The 16,703-nt window shown below is 37.3% G+C and overlaps 1 protein-coding gene across 9 annotated transcripts in view; it reads left to right on the forward strand.

Annotated features, from left to right (window-relative positions):
• plekha1b (pleckstrin homology domain containing, family A (phosphoinositide binding specific) member 1b) overlaps positions 1-16,703 on the forward strand; it is a 234,445-nt gene that overhangs the window by 102,103 nt on the left and 115,639 nt on the right. For all 9 annotated transcript variants that reach the window (XM_039769286.1, XM_039769295.1, XM_039769304.1 and 6 more), the window contains exons 3-4: positions 6,394-6,450; positions 13,605-13,650. In XM_039769286.1, coding sequence (XP_039625220.1) covers positions 6,394-6,450; positions 13,605-13,650 — 103 coding nt within the window. The remainder of the gene's footprint in view (positions 1-6,393; positions 6,451-13,604; positions 13,651-16,703) is intronic.

The following is a 16,703-nucleotide window of genomic DNA, read 5'->3' on the forward strand; positions in this document are numbered from 1 at the left end:
ACAACCCCATCTGACACAGCTGTTTTCACTAAAGATGCGCTATAGCTCTGCAGTGTACCACGATGCATACTAACGCCCACCTCCCCCAGGGTTCTGACACACAAACGAGTGCGAAGCTGCCTTCTTCGTATCTCACCGTCACTTGCTTTTCTTTTTATTCAGTTTTATTGAGTGTTCTTTCCAGTCCCCGCATGTTGCTGTATACTGTTTCTTTTGTACTCCAGGACATGCAGAGGAAAGAATGGTAAAGACCAGTAACTTCGGTGCTATATGTAATCATCAGACACTCCCCATCTGCCCGTGTTGTTCAAACACAGGAACATATATTGGTGTAAAAGTATAACAAAAGTGCACTTTTTTCATCACCTTTTCCTGTAAGAAGCAATGTACACACTTCTCTCTATGCTTTGTTTTCTATTACATACTGGGTCACGCGTTAGTATTTATCGTGGTACACTGCAGAGCTATAGCGCGTCTTTAGTGAAAACAGCCGTGTCAGATGGGGTTGTATGGATTGATTCTGAACGCGACTGAGAGAATGAAAAGTGAATTAAAAAAAAAGCTAACCTTTACAAGGATCATAAATTGCACCGGCTGTTACAGACTGAAATCAAATGTATGCTTTTGTTCTAAAACAGTAAGACAAAGAGCAGTTTACTTCTCAAAACAGAGGGGCGCAGGATCGAACTCGTGACCTTTTGATTCCCAAGCGGGGGCTGAGTCTATTAAACCACGGAGGCAGTTACAATAAACTGCTGTCAATGTCGCATGTTAAAGTGGCTTTTTGTTTCTGCAGTTATATTTTTGAATAAAAGCGCAATTGTGTTATTCTTGTGAAAATGTTTCTTTGCTATTTGGACTTCAGGCTTCATACATTATATAGTTTATGCCTACATTTTGTCATCTACTACTAGAATATAAAAAAAACGTTTCTGTTTTGACAATTTGTTGACACAGATTACTGTAGAAACGGAACAGACATGAAATGCTTGTGTTCCAAACAACGATCTATTATTTCCACTCTAAAACTCCACTTCACTCCCAGATACTCAATCAAGGCATGAGCTGAGAGAAGTTCGTGCACGTTCTAAATTGGTGGGGGGATGGAATAGCCGGCTGCTCCAAGCTTCTCTTTATCAGCACATTTAGAAGACAAAGGATGCTGGCGGAGAGGTGTGAAGGGATTTAAGAAGCAGTTTAAGGTGGGACGGAATTACGAGTTTTTTCGTAGGCTCTGGTAATTCTAGTGTTAAACCCAGTATAACATAAAAGGAAAGTAGTACTAACAGCAGCTAAAATGTATATGGATAATCTCTTGGTAGTTGATCACTTTTGAAAGGCGCTACACGACGGCTGTGGTATAGAAATTACATTTTCTATGTGAACGTCCAAATTTCTGCCTGTGCTAATGTGCCTTACCGTCATTACCAGCAATTAAAAGAAAATCATTTTTGTGTCGTCTGCAGTGTTAAGAGAGAAAGGCTTTGGTTGGGGATAAAAGGAAAAAAGGTGTAAACAAAGAAAATTTGCCTTTTTCTTCAATATAGTGTAGAGAGAGATCTTCGCTGATGATATGAGCGTCGCGGTGGGTCTCGATTAGACTGGAGAGACGGCCCTGCCATTAACTGTCCGGGATGGCACTGTCGGTCCTCCACTCCCGTGCGTGTCTTCTTAATCCGACCTGACGACCTCATAATCGTATACGTGGAAAAGAAAGTGCGAAGCGCCTTAATATTAGTTTGCCGCGGTTTAGAAATGGGATCCCGTGTTTACAATTGTCTGGGCTATAGCTCATGGGATGGGGTTAAAAAATTAAAAGTGTTTACTTTCACTGAAGGCAGAAGCGCAGTCAGGGTCTCAATGGCCAGCACAGCTACGCACGCACGCGCGCGCCGGCTGCCCGACTTTTGTAGTAGGAAACGGCACTTTTTGCAGACACATTCACGTGAGCAAAACTGTCCGCGCTCTTTAGAGATCTTGCTTTCTCTGCGTACTGCGTTCATAGTCAGTTCACGTGAACCACTCGGAGTACATGCATCGAAGCTTCTGAGCTGTGCCTGTGCTATCTCGTGCGATCTCGCAATATCCATGGCGTAATTTAATGTTAGCTAAGACCAGGCACTTAAAAGTTTCTCGCTACAGCAATTTTAACTTTAAAGTCTCGTTTATACCTTGTGTCTTCTCATTAAACTTGTATCTCGCGAATAAAGTATTCACGGTTTTTCTTCAGTGCTCTTTGGGAGCTCTTCCTTCTTTTCTACGTACTGCAGTCACAGTCAGTTCACGTGATTACATGGGAGGCGTGATGATGTCACAAGCAGCTTCGCCCCCCATGGCCATCGCGCTAACATCCATTACAGTATATGGAGAAAAATAGGTTCCAGGTATGACCATTACGCATAGAATTTCGAAATGAAACCTGCCCAACTTTTTTAAGTAAGCTGTAAGGAATGAGCCTGCCAAATTTCAGCCTTCTACATACACGGGAAGTTGGAGAATTGGTGATGAGTCAGTGAGGGCTTTGCTTTTTATTAGTATAGATTTGACTTGATTGTTTGGAATCACATTCTTCTTTGAGAGACCTCTTGACCAAAGGTGGAAACCTAGATTGAAATCATAAGTTTCAATTTTAGAATTTAATTCTCTGTTTATAACAGGGTCCTGATTGTTTTAAGAAATTACTTGAACAAAACACACTTTTTAAATAAAGCTTTTAAAGATTTTAACAAAGTTTGCTTTTCTTATACTTATTTTTTTCCATTTATATTATCCTACCTTGTTGTGTACTTATGTTTACTATCATATATACAGTGGAACCTCGGAACACGTACATATCGGTTTACGACCAAAAAGTTTGCCAAACTTTTGCATCTGTTCACAATCACAGACTTGGTATACGAACAAGCCAGTTTCCCTTTCGGTTTGTGTGTGCCGATATTTTCCGCACTTGTTCAGTCTCTCCCTGTGCAGTGAACGAGAGAGATAGAGAGAGAGACACACACACAGACGTGTGCGCGGGAAAGAGAGACATACAGGCAGGCGCGCGCGCACACACACAGGCACGCGTGCAAGAGACAGACACACGCACACACGCACGAGAGAGACGGCTGGACGCATAAGGCCCAGAAGGCAATTAAAGAATGCACCAGGCTTGTTTTTAAAGAGACAGATCCAAGCATTGTTTTAACCTTGCTGTATTTAATGAACACTTTTTTCCTATTGGATTTTAACCTCCACTTCCCTTCTGTTTACAGTGATCGGTTCATAGCGTGCATTGTTGCAATGTTACTTTTTTTGATGCTTTATTAAATTGCGGATTTTTCAAATGTTCATTTTTTTCCTTGTGCTTATAACACATTTTAAAAAAAAAAGTGTTTTTACCGAGCGGTTCGTAGCACTATAGCGTGAACTCTTGCAGTTCTGATTTTCTCAGTGTTATTCAATGTTTTTACATTTAGTTTACTATTATGCTGTCCATTCTATGGTGTAATTAACTATATTTGTGCTTAAAAATCTTTAAAAAATATATATTTACATACAGTTCGTACGGTCTGGAATGGATTAATTGTGTTTACAAACAATCCTATGGGGAATATTACTTCGGTTTACGACCAGAGTTTTGGAACGAATTATGGTCATGAACCGAGGTTCCACTGTATTGTTTTTCATTGTGTTATTAGCTACTATGGTTTGATTTGGTGGTGGTCTTTGTGCTGTAGGTTTAAGAAAAGTGTGTCATAAATAAAATGTTTTTATAATATGTTGTAGTGTTAGCTCTTCTGGTGCAGTATGCAGTAGTGTGTATTGGTAAATCTTAAAGATTATCTTTTGTTCTACTCTTCTAGCATTTATAACTAACCCATGAACATTTTAGACAGAAATGTATTTTCTGGAAACCGGACCATAATATAGTTAATATTCTGATTTTCATACAGACTGTGTTAAGGTTAGTCAGAAGATGCCAAGACAACGTAATTTGTTAGTAATAGCAAACTTCCAATGGATCACAAAACAGGACTTTCCTTAAGCCCAGACTACATTCTAATATAATGTCAATGAAAATTACAAACATAATAAAATAAATAAATACCCCATGTGAAATCTCGGGGCTTCTTGAAACAGATTAGGTTTAAATCCAAAAGTAGTTCTCATTCTGTAAGTAAATGGCACTTAACGTGCAGGATCGTTCAAACTATGTAATTAGTATCTCTTATGAGATATTATGTGGTTTGACTACAAGAATGAGTTTACAATTTCAGTAAGTGTGTTGAATTCTAGATTTAAAAATTAAAATAAGGTAAAAACAAAGTTTTACAGTGCTGATTAATCAATGAAGCACTTTACTGTCGGTATTCTTTTGCATACTTAAGTATAGTGAATGAACAACTTATCAGCTCTGTCTCTAAGAAAGTGCACCAGTGCTTTTCTCCCTAAGTTATCCTTGTGTTTATACTTTTTTTCTGTACATTTTCTTTCATATTTAAAAGTAGTCTGTTATTTTTCTATTATGACAGTGATCTTTTAAGTGCTCAGATTTTAGTTTCTACGAATCTTCTAAATTCTGAGTTTTATTGATGCATTTGAAACAATGGTAGGTTTTTTGTTTTATTAATCACTCTCCAAATCATTAAATTCACTTGACACTAGTAACTGAAAAGAGTGTGTTTAAATACTTGAAGTAACTTAAACACTAGTTTTTACTAACTTATTTGTTGATTCTGTGCTCTGCAATTAAATTTGTAAATCGAATCTTCCTGTAAAATTGATATGTGGCATGATGCTCCAGTTAACAATCTTTGGTAAATGGGAAATGCCTCTTGGTTCATAAGGTTTTACACTTTAATTAATTACCTCTATCATAGTAGGCAATGTTAAGAAAATAAAAAAGAAACAAAGAAATTTGCTAGCTTCTAATATTTAGGGAAATTCCTCTTGCATAGAGAGTAAAGGTTATGGTGAGGAGAACTTTTTCAGAATTAATTGATGTTAAAAGTTGTCCCTCAGTACTTGGACCGCTGCTTTTTTAAATATATGTACAACAAGCTGTTTTAGTTTGCAGGTGATACCCAACCAAGTGGAAGGTTAGAAAATGCAGGATTAGCTAAATTATTATAGAGGAACCTGGATAGCATTCATACTTGGGCAGATTTATGCCAGATAAATTTAAGGTATTTAGACATAGAAATAAAAAAATTTGATCTGAATACATAGAGGTTTGACACTTAAAAGTATTCCTTATTTGATTCACTTGCAGTATACAGAAATAATCGGGAAGGCTAATAGGATGTTAGATTGCATTTCATCATATGTGAAGTACAAGTCAAGAAAAGTTGTACTTAAGCGACCGAGAGATCTCAGACAGTCCATACCTGAAAAGCCATCTTCAGTATCATTATGCTGAGCACTGGTGCCCCCATGGCTGTGTACTCAGTTCACTTCTGTTCATGATTGTATGGCCACGTATATTTCTGACACCATCATTAAGTTTGCGGATGATGCAACAGTGGTACGTCTCATCAGCAATGGGTATGAGTCAGCTTACAGAATAGAGTTATAGCAATTGGCGGACTGTTGCATGTGCAACAACCAGTCTCTTCATTTGGACAACAGGAAAGAGGTGATTGTTGACTTCAGGAAGGTCCATGCTGTCCACAGCCCACTGCACATTGAGAGCTCTGTTATGGAATTGGTCAAGAGTATGAAGTTCCTTGGTCGGCACCTGGCAGCTAACTTTACTTGGTCAATTAACAGCACCACCTGCATAGCCACTAATGCAGAGCAGCATCTCCATTTCCTTTGGCAGCGGAAGAAAGTATTTTACAGAGACATCATTTAGAGAGGTCTGACCAGTTTCAGTTTTGACAGTAAAGACATACAACATATAGTGTATACAGCAAACAGATCACCGGGACCTCTCTGTCCTTTTTTAAAGACATATTTATAAAGTGTTGCATCTGCAAACCCTGTGGGATTGTCAAGGACCACTTCCTCTCATGTCATGTTCTCTTTGTCCATGTCTGTCTGGCATTAGGTACTATGGAATCTGAATGAGTTTGGCCAGGTTCTGCAACAACTTCTACCCCTTGGCTGTCTGGATTCTGAAAATTGTGCTGCACCCCTGCCCTCAGATCTGCTCCTACTTTCTTATTTATATGTCATTTTTTATTATTAGTTATTTATTTACCTACTGTATGTATGTATTACTCTCTATTTAATATTAACACTGTCTGTTCACTTACTTTGTATGAAGGGTATAACAATAAAGCCACTTAACATACTACACCTGAGCATAGTAGAGTGGTAAGTTTGGTGTGAGGGGGAAAAAAAAGCATTAACTGTCATGTTACTCTTAATCATTTTTGTTCATTGATGAAAAATGTTTTGTTATTTTAGAATTTGCCATCTGGGACGCAATTTGTTGGTGCCCTCAAACTAACTTATATTTCAAAGGTAAGGACATTTTCTGAGATAATTTATAATATTTTAATTGTTATTTTGAATTGGTATTTTTGCATTGAGAGGAATAGGAATGGCAGTTCTTTTTTATTGTGACAATGATAATAAGAGTGATGCTATAAATGTTACATTTAGTAATAATACATTTTATTTATGTAGTGCCTTTTTGTTAAAAGTGTGTTCTCATGTGTGTAATATAGTGAAAATCATTTATTAAAAATTAGTAGTTTTAGATATTGGAAAAGATTTTTTTGATCTGGGTTTTGTCCCATCTTGTGCTACTATGAATAATGTCATCTGAGGTTTTGCAGTAATTTTAAATCAAGAACTATCTAACAAGCAACAATTTTTTCAGTATTACCTAATGGGGCAGGTGCCAGATAATAAACAGGTTTTGTCCTGATATATTTAGGAATAGTCTTATTTGAGATAGATATACAGTTGTGCTTGAAAGTTTGCGAACCCTTTAGAATTTTCTATATTTCTGCATAAATATGACCTAAAACATTATCAGATTTTCACTCAAGTCCTAAAAGTAGATAAAGAGAAACCAGTTAAACAAATGAGACAAAAATATTATACTTGGTCATTTATTTATTGAGGAAAATGATCGAATATTACATTTTTGTGAGTGGCAAAAATATGTGAACCTCTAGGATTAGAAGTTAGTTTGAAGGTGAAATTAGAGTCAGGTGTTTTCAATCAATGGGATGACAAGTGTGAGTGGGCACCCTGTGTTATTTAAAGAACAGGGATCATTTCAAAGTCTGCTCTTCACAACACGTTTGTGGAAGTGTATAATGGCACGAACAAAGGAGATTTCTGAGGACCTCAGAAAAAGAGTTGTTGATGTTCATCAGGCTGGAAAAGGTTACAAAACCATCTCTAAAGAGTTTGGACTCCACCAATCCACAGTCAGACAGATTGTATACAAATGGAGGAAAATCAAGACCAATGGTTGACCAACAAAGATCACTCCAAGAGCAAGGTGTGTAATAGTCAGCGAGGTCACAAAGGACCCCAGGGTAACTTCTAAGCAACTGAAGGCCTCTCTCACATTGGCTAATTTTCATGTTCATGAGTCCACCATCAGGAGAACACTGAACAACAATGGTGTGCATGGCAGGGTTGCAAGGAGAAAGCCACTGCTCTCCAAAAAAAATTGCTGCTCGTCTGCAGTTTGCTAAAGATCACGTGGACAAACCAGAAGGCTATTGGAAGAATGTTTTGTGGACAGATGAGACCAAAATAGAACTTTTTGGTTTAAATGAAAAGTGTTATGTTAGGAGAAAGGAAAACACTACATTCCAGCAAAAGAACCTTATCCCATCTGTGAAACATGGTGGTGGTAGTATCATGGTTTGGGCCTGTTTTGCTGCATCTGGGCCAGGATGGCTTGCATTCATTGATGGAACAATTAATTCTGAATTATATCAGAGAATTCTAAAGGAAAATGTCAGTACATCTGTCCATGAACTGAATCTCAAGAGAAGGTGGGTCATGTAGCAAGACAATGACCCTAAGCACACAAGTCGTTCTACCAAAGAATGGTTAAAGAAGAATAAAGTTAATGTTTTGGAATGGCCAAGTCAAAGTCCTGACTTTAATCCAATCGAAATGTTGTGGAAGGACTTGAAGCGAGTAGTTAATGTGAGGAAACCCACCAACATCCCAGAGTTGAAGCTGTTTTGTACGGAGGAATTGGCTAAAATTCCTCCAAGCCGGTGTGCAGGAATGATCAAAAGTTAATGGAAACATTTAGTTGCAGTTATTGCTATAAAGGGGGGGTCACGCCAGATACTGAAAGCAAAGGTTCACATACTTTTGCCACTCACAAATATGTAATATTCGATCATTTTCCTTAATAAATAAATGACCAAGTATAATATTTTTGTCTCATTTGTTTAACTGGTTTCTCTTTATCTACTTTTAGGACTTGAGTGAAAATCTGATGATGTTTTAGGTTATATTTATACAGAAATATAGAAAATTCTAAAGGGTTCACAAACTTTCAAGCACAACTGTATGTGATGTACAAGGTATGAACAAGCCCTGGACAAGACACCAGCCCATCAGTGGGTAAACACGCACACACACGCACGCATATATTAGGGGCCAGTGTAGCAACACTAATCCACCTAACCTGCATATCTTTGAATCTTTGAGCACATGAAGGAAACCCATTTTGACAAAGAGAGAACATGTAAACTTAGAACTTGAACCATTGTGCAGCTGCCTATTTTATATATAGTCAAAATAATTAAAAAATAAAATCAGACAATCTTTTTGTGAATGATTAATATTACAGTCACTAAAGTATAATCCAAATTACTGCATCTTGAAGAAGTGACATTCAACATAAGCTGACATCTAAATTTTTGCCTCCTATCAGCTTCCTCCCTTTATGAAGGAGCTAGTCAGTTCCTGAAAACCTGTTTGTAAGGTGAATATTTGTAGCAGGGAACATGTGATTATAGTTAATTTAACTAGAAAGCATTTTAAGCTTTCCCTTATCCAAGAAGAGAATCCATTTAAATTTAAAAATCACCTCAGGTTTTCCGCAAATTTTCCTAAAGCAACAAAAGCCTGTAAGATTGTGCATGCTTAAGTTATCCTTTTGTTTTCGGGTTTAATATTGTAAAATGTACCAGAGTAAATGTAGCCATTTGCATTTAAAAATGTAATGATGTTAATTTGACAAAAATGTTTATACTCCTAATAGAAATTTTCTCAGAAAATTCTCAAGTATAGTAACACAGTATTTCAATTTCATTGCAATACAAACCTGAATTTTTTAAAAGATTACTCAGCCACTGTATCCAAGTGGCCAATAACCAAGGTAAAAAAGATTTTATTTCATTACAGATTATCAAGCCAGTAGAGTCAGAACTGTATTTGACCTTGTACTCCCAAAATGTAATAATTAAAATGATTAATTACTTTCTTTTTTGGGCAGTACAGTGCTGTTGTCCTATAGCCTTCATTTCAGATACAGTTGTGGACATTGTTCCTGTGTTTGCATGCATAATTCTTTTTCTGTGGGTGACCATTTTTTCCTCTTAATTGCAAAAAATGTATACATCAATTTAATTGGTGACTGTGAACTATTCCTTTGTGAGTGTGTCGTGCAATAGACTCTTGCCTCGCCATGTGTTTTTTCTGACCTCTGCTTAGCTCAGCAAGCTTAATCAATTTTGGTAATGGATAGATAGATGATATTTTTTGAAATTACTCAGAGGAAGATGGTAGACATAAATAGGCTTAATAATCTCAGTAACAAAAAAGTACATGTTTTTGAAGATGCTACATTCTTTTTACGCTCATAATTCCATAATAGAACTTAAAACCATCTCTGCTGATTTCTGCATTTTGGATTGAGCTTTGTGGAGAGGTAAAGAAGGAAAACACTATCCATAACACTGGAAATTATTTTTTTGATAGAGTGGAATAGTGAGTCTGCAGCTTAATAATCATTAGTCTGTATTATATAAAAGAATAATTAACTGGTTGGTTCGAACTCTGTAGGTGTGTGTGCTTGCACAGCTGGGCGAGGTTGGTGAGTTGCATCTCCACATGAGGGTGCGGTTGGTCTTAGTTACTTTATCAGCCCTCTGCAGTGTGCCATTGAGGCGCTGCACCCATGTTGACATCTAAGGGGGAACCGGCACAGCAAATGAGGAAGAGAAATGAAGAGGAACAAATAGACCGGCCAGTGAGAAAGAAAGGAGGAGAGACACAAAGGAGGTTAAAGTAAAAAGAAGAATAGGGAAAAAAGGAGGTAGAGACAGAGAGAGCTTCTGTGCCGAAACAAATAAGGCAGTTGGTTGTCGGGTATGAGTCTCTGGGCTATAGGAGCCAGAAGGCTGTGGAAGGGGCAGTCCTGCTGAGCGTTTCCCTGGGAGTAGGAGCGATGTTTGTGGATCCTTGTGGTGCCCCAGGATTGCTGATGGCCGGGTAATTGGGACCTGAGCTGGAATTTGAAGGTTGACTGCACCTGTCGGCGGATTTGAAAAGGAGGTATTGGGGATCTTTTTTTAATGGAGTGTCTGGTTTTAACCTCCAATTTTAATGGATATTTAGCGGATTTTATCCTTTACCTTCACCCTGTTTTTATAGGTTAATTATATATTAACTGCACTGCACTGTTTTGGACACTGTTGTTTTACCGATTTTGATTATTTTAATAAAAACACTTTGACACTTTTGTGCACCTACCCTTTGTCTGGCTGTATGTATCCTCATCTGGCAGGCTTGTCCTTTGGTTACATTACAGATGGTGTTTGGTTCAAGAGGCTCCCTAGAGCAGATGGGAGTGTGGAGATGACCCACACCATCACAGATAATTCAAATTCTGCCATCTCCTAGAATGTCAGAGCAGTAGAGAAAGGTGTAATTTATTGAAGTAGCTCAAATGGATTTTTTAGTCAAATTAAGGATATGTTGATTTCTAAGCATGCTGGCAATTCATCTGTGATTAGAAGTTTAAGAATATTTTTGTTTTAATTGCACAGGGGCCAGTCGTCTTTGGGTTGGGAAAAAGTCCTAAATGACAGGGAATCGACGAGATTGAGTAAAAAAAACAACTGATTCCCAAGTGAGGTTTTACTAATTGTTAGTAAATTATTATTACGGGATTCACGTCTCCCTGCTGATAACTATAGCCTTTTTATTTAATCCACGGCTTCTGCACTGTTTTATTGTTTATTTATTATGATTATAGTTATTGTGTAGGTATTTTAGACTTACTTTACATTGTTCAGGTACCCATTTTCTTTATTCTTTTCAACCATACCCCTATTAACATGTCTATCGAGGTGATCACCACCGATCAAAGAACTGTCACTTACCGAGTGGTTTCCATGCCCGGAGATGGCAACTACCTTTTCCATTCTCTTTGTTGCATATTGCACGGCCATATCAGGCTCACTCTTGATATCCGGAGGAACATTGTGTCTTATGTATTGAATGACTGGGACAGGTTCAAGGTGTGGACTGATGACGGTACAGGAGATAATTATACTACACAGGAGCACTATAAGAGTGAATTGCTTAACACTAGAATTACCAGAGCCTACGAAAAAACTCGTAAATTCGTCCCACCTTAAATCGCTTCTTAAAATCGTTCACAGCTCTCCACCAGCGTCTTTTGTCATCTAAATGTGCTGATAAAAATCAGGCTGCAAGCAGCCGGCTATTCCATCCCCCCACCAACTTAGAACGTGCACAAACTTCTCCCAGCTCTTGCCTTGATTTTCAGGGAGTGAAGTGGAGTTTTAGAGTGGGAATAATAGATTGTTCTTTGGAACACACACATTTCATGTCTGTTCCGTTTCTACAATAATCTGTGTAAACACATTGTTAAAACAGAAACGTTTTTTATATTCTACTAGTAGATGACAAAATGTAGGCATAAACTATATAATGTATGAAGCCTGAAGTGTCAAAGAAACACTTTCACAAAAGGTACAAATCTAGCACAACAATTGCGCTTTTATTCAAAAATATAACTGCAGAAACAAAAAGCCGCCTTAACATGCAACATTGACACCCATTTATTGTGACTGCTTCCATGGCGCAATAGAATCAGCTGCCGACTGGGAATCAAAAGGTCGCGAGTTCGATCCTGTACCACTCCGTTTTGAGAAGTAAACTGCTCTTAGTCTTACTATTTTAGAATAAAAACATACATTTGATTTCAGTCTGTAACAGCTGGTGTAATTTATGATACTTGTAAAGGTTAGCTTTTTTTAGTCCGTTTTATTATCTCAGCCGCGTTCACAAGCCCAAACACACCCCACCCCCACATCTGACACTGCTGTTTTCACATAGACGCGCTATAACAGAGGTAAGCTCCCTTCTGAGCAAGAATGCACATACCATTGCTTGTATACTAAAGTGTCAGCAGGCACTTTTCGTGGCATTACACACATTTTTGAGCATGCCCTCTGCACACTACTTGTGGCTTTAGGAAGTAAGTAAATAAATAAAGGTAAATCGTGTCATAAAATGATTTCTTCAAAACGTCGAATGTTATTTATTTATAAATCTAGTGCTAGAAGCTGCTACCTGTTTTGGATGTATGTGTGACTTCAAGCCACCCATTGTGTATGTTCTTTTGAGTTCTTCATCTATTTCCTTTTTAAATCGGCTTCTTCAAAATCTTAAGACAGTTTGAACCACAGAATACAAAAAACAGTTTGCAAACCACTGACACTCTTAATGGTTTGTGTTCAAGTTGGGCACCAGTGTTGATGTGTATACCATATCCCTCAGGTAAAAAACTCCTATGTGGAAGACAGCAGCAAAATATATAGATTTCTATAAGATTATTTGATGATTTGGATGTGATATTTATCGTTTGCCTTAACCATCACATTTATGGATTCATGTATATTTCCATATACCGCTTCATAAATTATTGGATGAATCCTTCCAAATGTAAGGTTCACAATATAGTTTTTCTATTATCAGTGAATCAGTATCCATCTTCATTATTCTTGGTAGAGTTTGGTCAGAAGAATTGATTTAGAATTCCCATTGGCAATTTATATGGAGCATCAAGATGTATTTGCCATTTTATTCATGAACATTCACAGTGGCTAAATTTTAGAATTAACACTCATTTAGATTCCAGAAATGTTAAACTGATGTTTTGAACATTTCTGTCATTTTCTTTGTTAGAATTGTATTTATTTAAGTCTCCCCTGTATTGCTTTGTTTTTAAGTACATAAAGACAGAATTTAAGTCTTATATCAATCTACTACAAGCATTGTATTTGCCTTGTATTATTTGCTGGTTATATGGACTTACAGGTTAATTTTACACACCACTCATTTTATTTTCAACTGTGATTCTGCATTGTGTATTTGTGGGAATGTTGTTTCAGTTCTGACATTAGGATGTCTATTCTCTGCCATTCATCATTTTAAAAAATAAAAAGCCACAACTCTAATGGCATTTATTTGTATTGAGCAACCTTTAGGGTCAGACAATTGCCACTAGTCTAGTTAAGTTATGATTTTTAAGAAACCTTTATTACAAGCTGATCACCTCCATCAGTTCTATAAAGCTTACATTTTAGTGTTTACAAATGTTATTGTTAGCCTATAATGTTGATTTTTTTTTTTTTTTTAATTTTTATTTTTAGGTCAGCGATGCAACAAAGCAAAGACCAAAGGCTGAGTTCTGCTTTGGTGAGTACATGAAAACATTTTTTTTGTATTTTGTTTTATTTAGTTATTTATTTATTTATTATTTTTCTAAATACAAAAATATTTAACATGTGAAAGCCCTGTACTATATATTTGCTTCCTCTGTGACCAACAAAGCAGTACAGTACAGTAACACTCTAATCTTTAATCTAATCTTTATTGTGGTAGGAGAAATCTGAGGAAAATTCAATTAGAAATGTTTGTATGCGACTTAGGTTGCTTTTAGGAGGAAACTGTTTCACCAGTATCATTTAACTTGGGTGATGTTGGGTAATAAATGTTAATAATGAAAGTGAATTTTTTCCTGGAAGCTATACCTAAAGTATTTGTAAATTTTAGTGTTTTAGAACAACATGGTAATGTTGTGGTTAGCTTCAAAGCTACAGAGGGTTAAATTAAAATTTTGTACCTGGGCACTGGCCAGTGTCATTGGGAAGTTCCGTACATGTCTGTGTAGATTTTATTTAGTACTGTTGTTTTCCTCCCACTCCCCAAAGGCATGTGCTCTGTATTATTGGGATCAATCCATGAGTGTCTTCTGTAATGGGCTGTGATTTGTTTTTACCATTGTTTTTTGAAAATCAAATAATGATCTCCTAATTTGTTGAAATTAAAAATGTAACCCCAGTAGACCACTGCTGTGATCTTTAACTCTTGTGGGATAAAATGAAGTTTACTCTCGTTTTGTTGATTATTGGTTAACTGGATGTATCAGAGGTACTTTTCTCTATGCATTCTTTTAATAAATGAGGAGTTAAATAGTATTTGTTTGCTTGAGCTGCTGAATGTTGAATATGCCATATATGGTCCTTGGATGTGTTGGTGTTTAAGGGATTTCAGCAGAACTCTGTATTAAAGTGGTATTCAGTAAAGGTGCTTTATAGTTGATTCAGTTTCAAAAACATCTTCACTTTGCATTAGCATCAAAGCTAAAGTCTTCCAAAAAAAACCAAAACAAAAACACACAAAAAAAAGTTACTAATTACTTTTACCCATTCAAAAACACTGTCCTGTTCCTATCACATACTGAAAAACCACTGTCAGTTACAGAAAAAGCTTGGCTCCATTGGTTAATTTATGGTGTCACCCCCCCCCCCTTTTTTTATTTCCAAAAGTACTTATTGCTGATCTTTGATTGATATTGCAAACTTGATGATATACAGATGGACAACAATGTTGGCTTTTTCAAAAATGGAAGGCAATAAACTGATGACACTACTTTTTTTTATCAGTGTATTTTATTTACTGTGACATTTGTCACACACACGGTCCACTGAAATGATTGTCAATGCTGCACAATATTCTTCCCTATTTAGAACTGCTCTCATTTCACTAAGGGGATGCCCCTTAACCCCGCTCTTTCAATTGCATTCAAGTCACGAAGGGGAAAAAAACCCTCCTGTCATCAAGGACACAACATTGAAATTTACACAGTACTCCAGTGAGACAATGAAATTGTTACCCCAAAGTGGAATGTTACCCCTTCATAATGTTTGGAACAAAGACACATTTTTCCTTGATTTAAAATTACAAATCAGACATGATGAAAGTGCACATTCTAGACTTTAAGTGCTTTTGCTTACGTTTCGGTCTTGTCGTATAGAAATAACAGTTTTCGACCTGGTTCCCTGGAACAATTGGTGTCACAGGTGTTTGTGATTATACGATTACTCAGATGTGTTACATTTCTTCATTATTGCATGCCTAAGATACTTATACCAGTGCCGATTGAAATATTTACAAAATAGACACTGATGAAGAACTACAAAGGAAATTAAGGTTGTCTGGGATTATGGCTTTTTTCGTAGGCTTCAGGGATTCTAGTGTTAAGTGGGTCATACAAGCATATCAAATCATATCCCAAAGGGAGGTGTTGGTTTTTTAGGTCCTTCATTGGATTTCGTGCAAAGCGTACATGTCAGTCAGATTGAGCATTGTATCTGTAGATGATTATAGGGCTTAAGCTACTGAAGCATCCCACTAACACCACCACTGGTCCAGGGTCAAAAATGGTTATAATTGTGTGAAGAAAAAAAAAAATCAGTTTGCGGCCTTAGTAAAGTAATGTTTTTAAAGGTGCCAATATCTATTCTCCACAGAAGATGGTCCAAGAATGAATTCTGACTTCTGGTGGTCTTTTTGGTTTAGGTATCACTGAGACTGGAAGGAGCAGGGTTTCACACAAACTAGATGTGACCTCAGCAATCCTTTCGGGTTTTCTCTTCATCTATTCTAAGGAACCAGCAGAACAAAAGCTGCTTGTCCCTCTTAAAACCATAAAATGCTCCCAGTGCCGATGTGTAAGACAGTACTTTAACGCTAGAATCCCTGAAGCATACAAAAAATGTTGTAATGCTGAGCCATCTTAAATTCCTTTGCACCTCCTCATCTGCGTCTTTGTTTACCAAATGTGTCAATCGGCACTGGCAGCAAGCAGTCTACTATTCCATCCCCACTGACACAGCTGAAGTTCTCCCAGCTCAAGTGTTTTTAGCTGGGTGTGAGGTGCCTGGAATTGTATAGGGCAAATAGTATATCGTTATTTGAAATACATCCAATTCATGTGTATTCCGTGTCTAAGTGATCCATATAAATGTAGGATGACAGGAAATGTGAGGCAAATAATGTTGAACGCATAACTAAAACAGAAACCTTTTTCATGTTCTGCGGATCCGCCCATGTAATAGTGAAACAGGACAAACTTAAAAAATTAATAAACAAAAAGGTATCGGTAGCTAAGTGGAGGCAGACCTACTCCCCACTCCTGACGCCACACTTCCCCCTCTCTCTCAGCCCACAGCCTCTGTCTCGGATTAGCACGATTATATCGCTCCTGCAAGTGAACTGTGATTCTTAGCATGGTGAGAGAAGTCGCAAAAATCAACCGGAATGTTCAAGCAAATTCTAGAAAAAACCCAATCTAAATCTGTTAAGTAATTCTCTCATTCGGCAGCTAAGTGAGTGTAAGATATGTGCTGAGGCTGCCATGTGAATGAGGAGAGCCCTGCCCACTCCCCTCGGCCCGCTGTGTGTCT

This window comes from Polypterus senegalus, chromosome 1 (genome assembly GCF_016835505.1).
Source record: "Polypterus senegalus isolate Bchr_013 chromosome 1, ASM1683550v1, whole genome shotgun sequence".
Classification (NCBI taxonomy): domain Eukaryota; kingdom Metazoa; phylum Chordata; class Cladistia; order Polypteriformes; family Polypteridae; genus Polypterus; species Polypterus senegalus.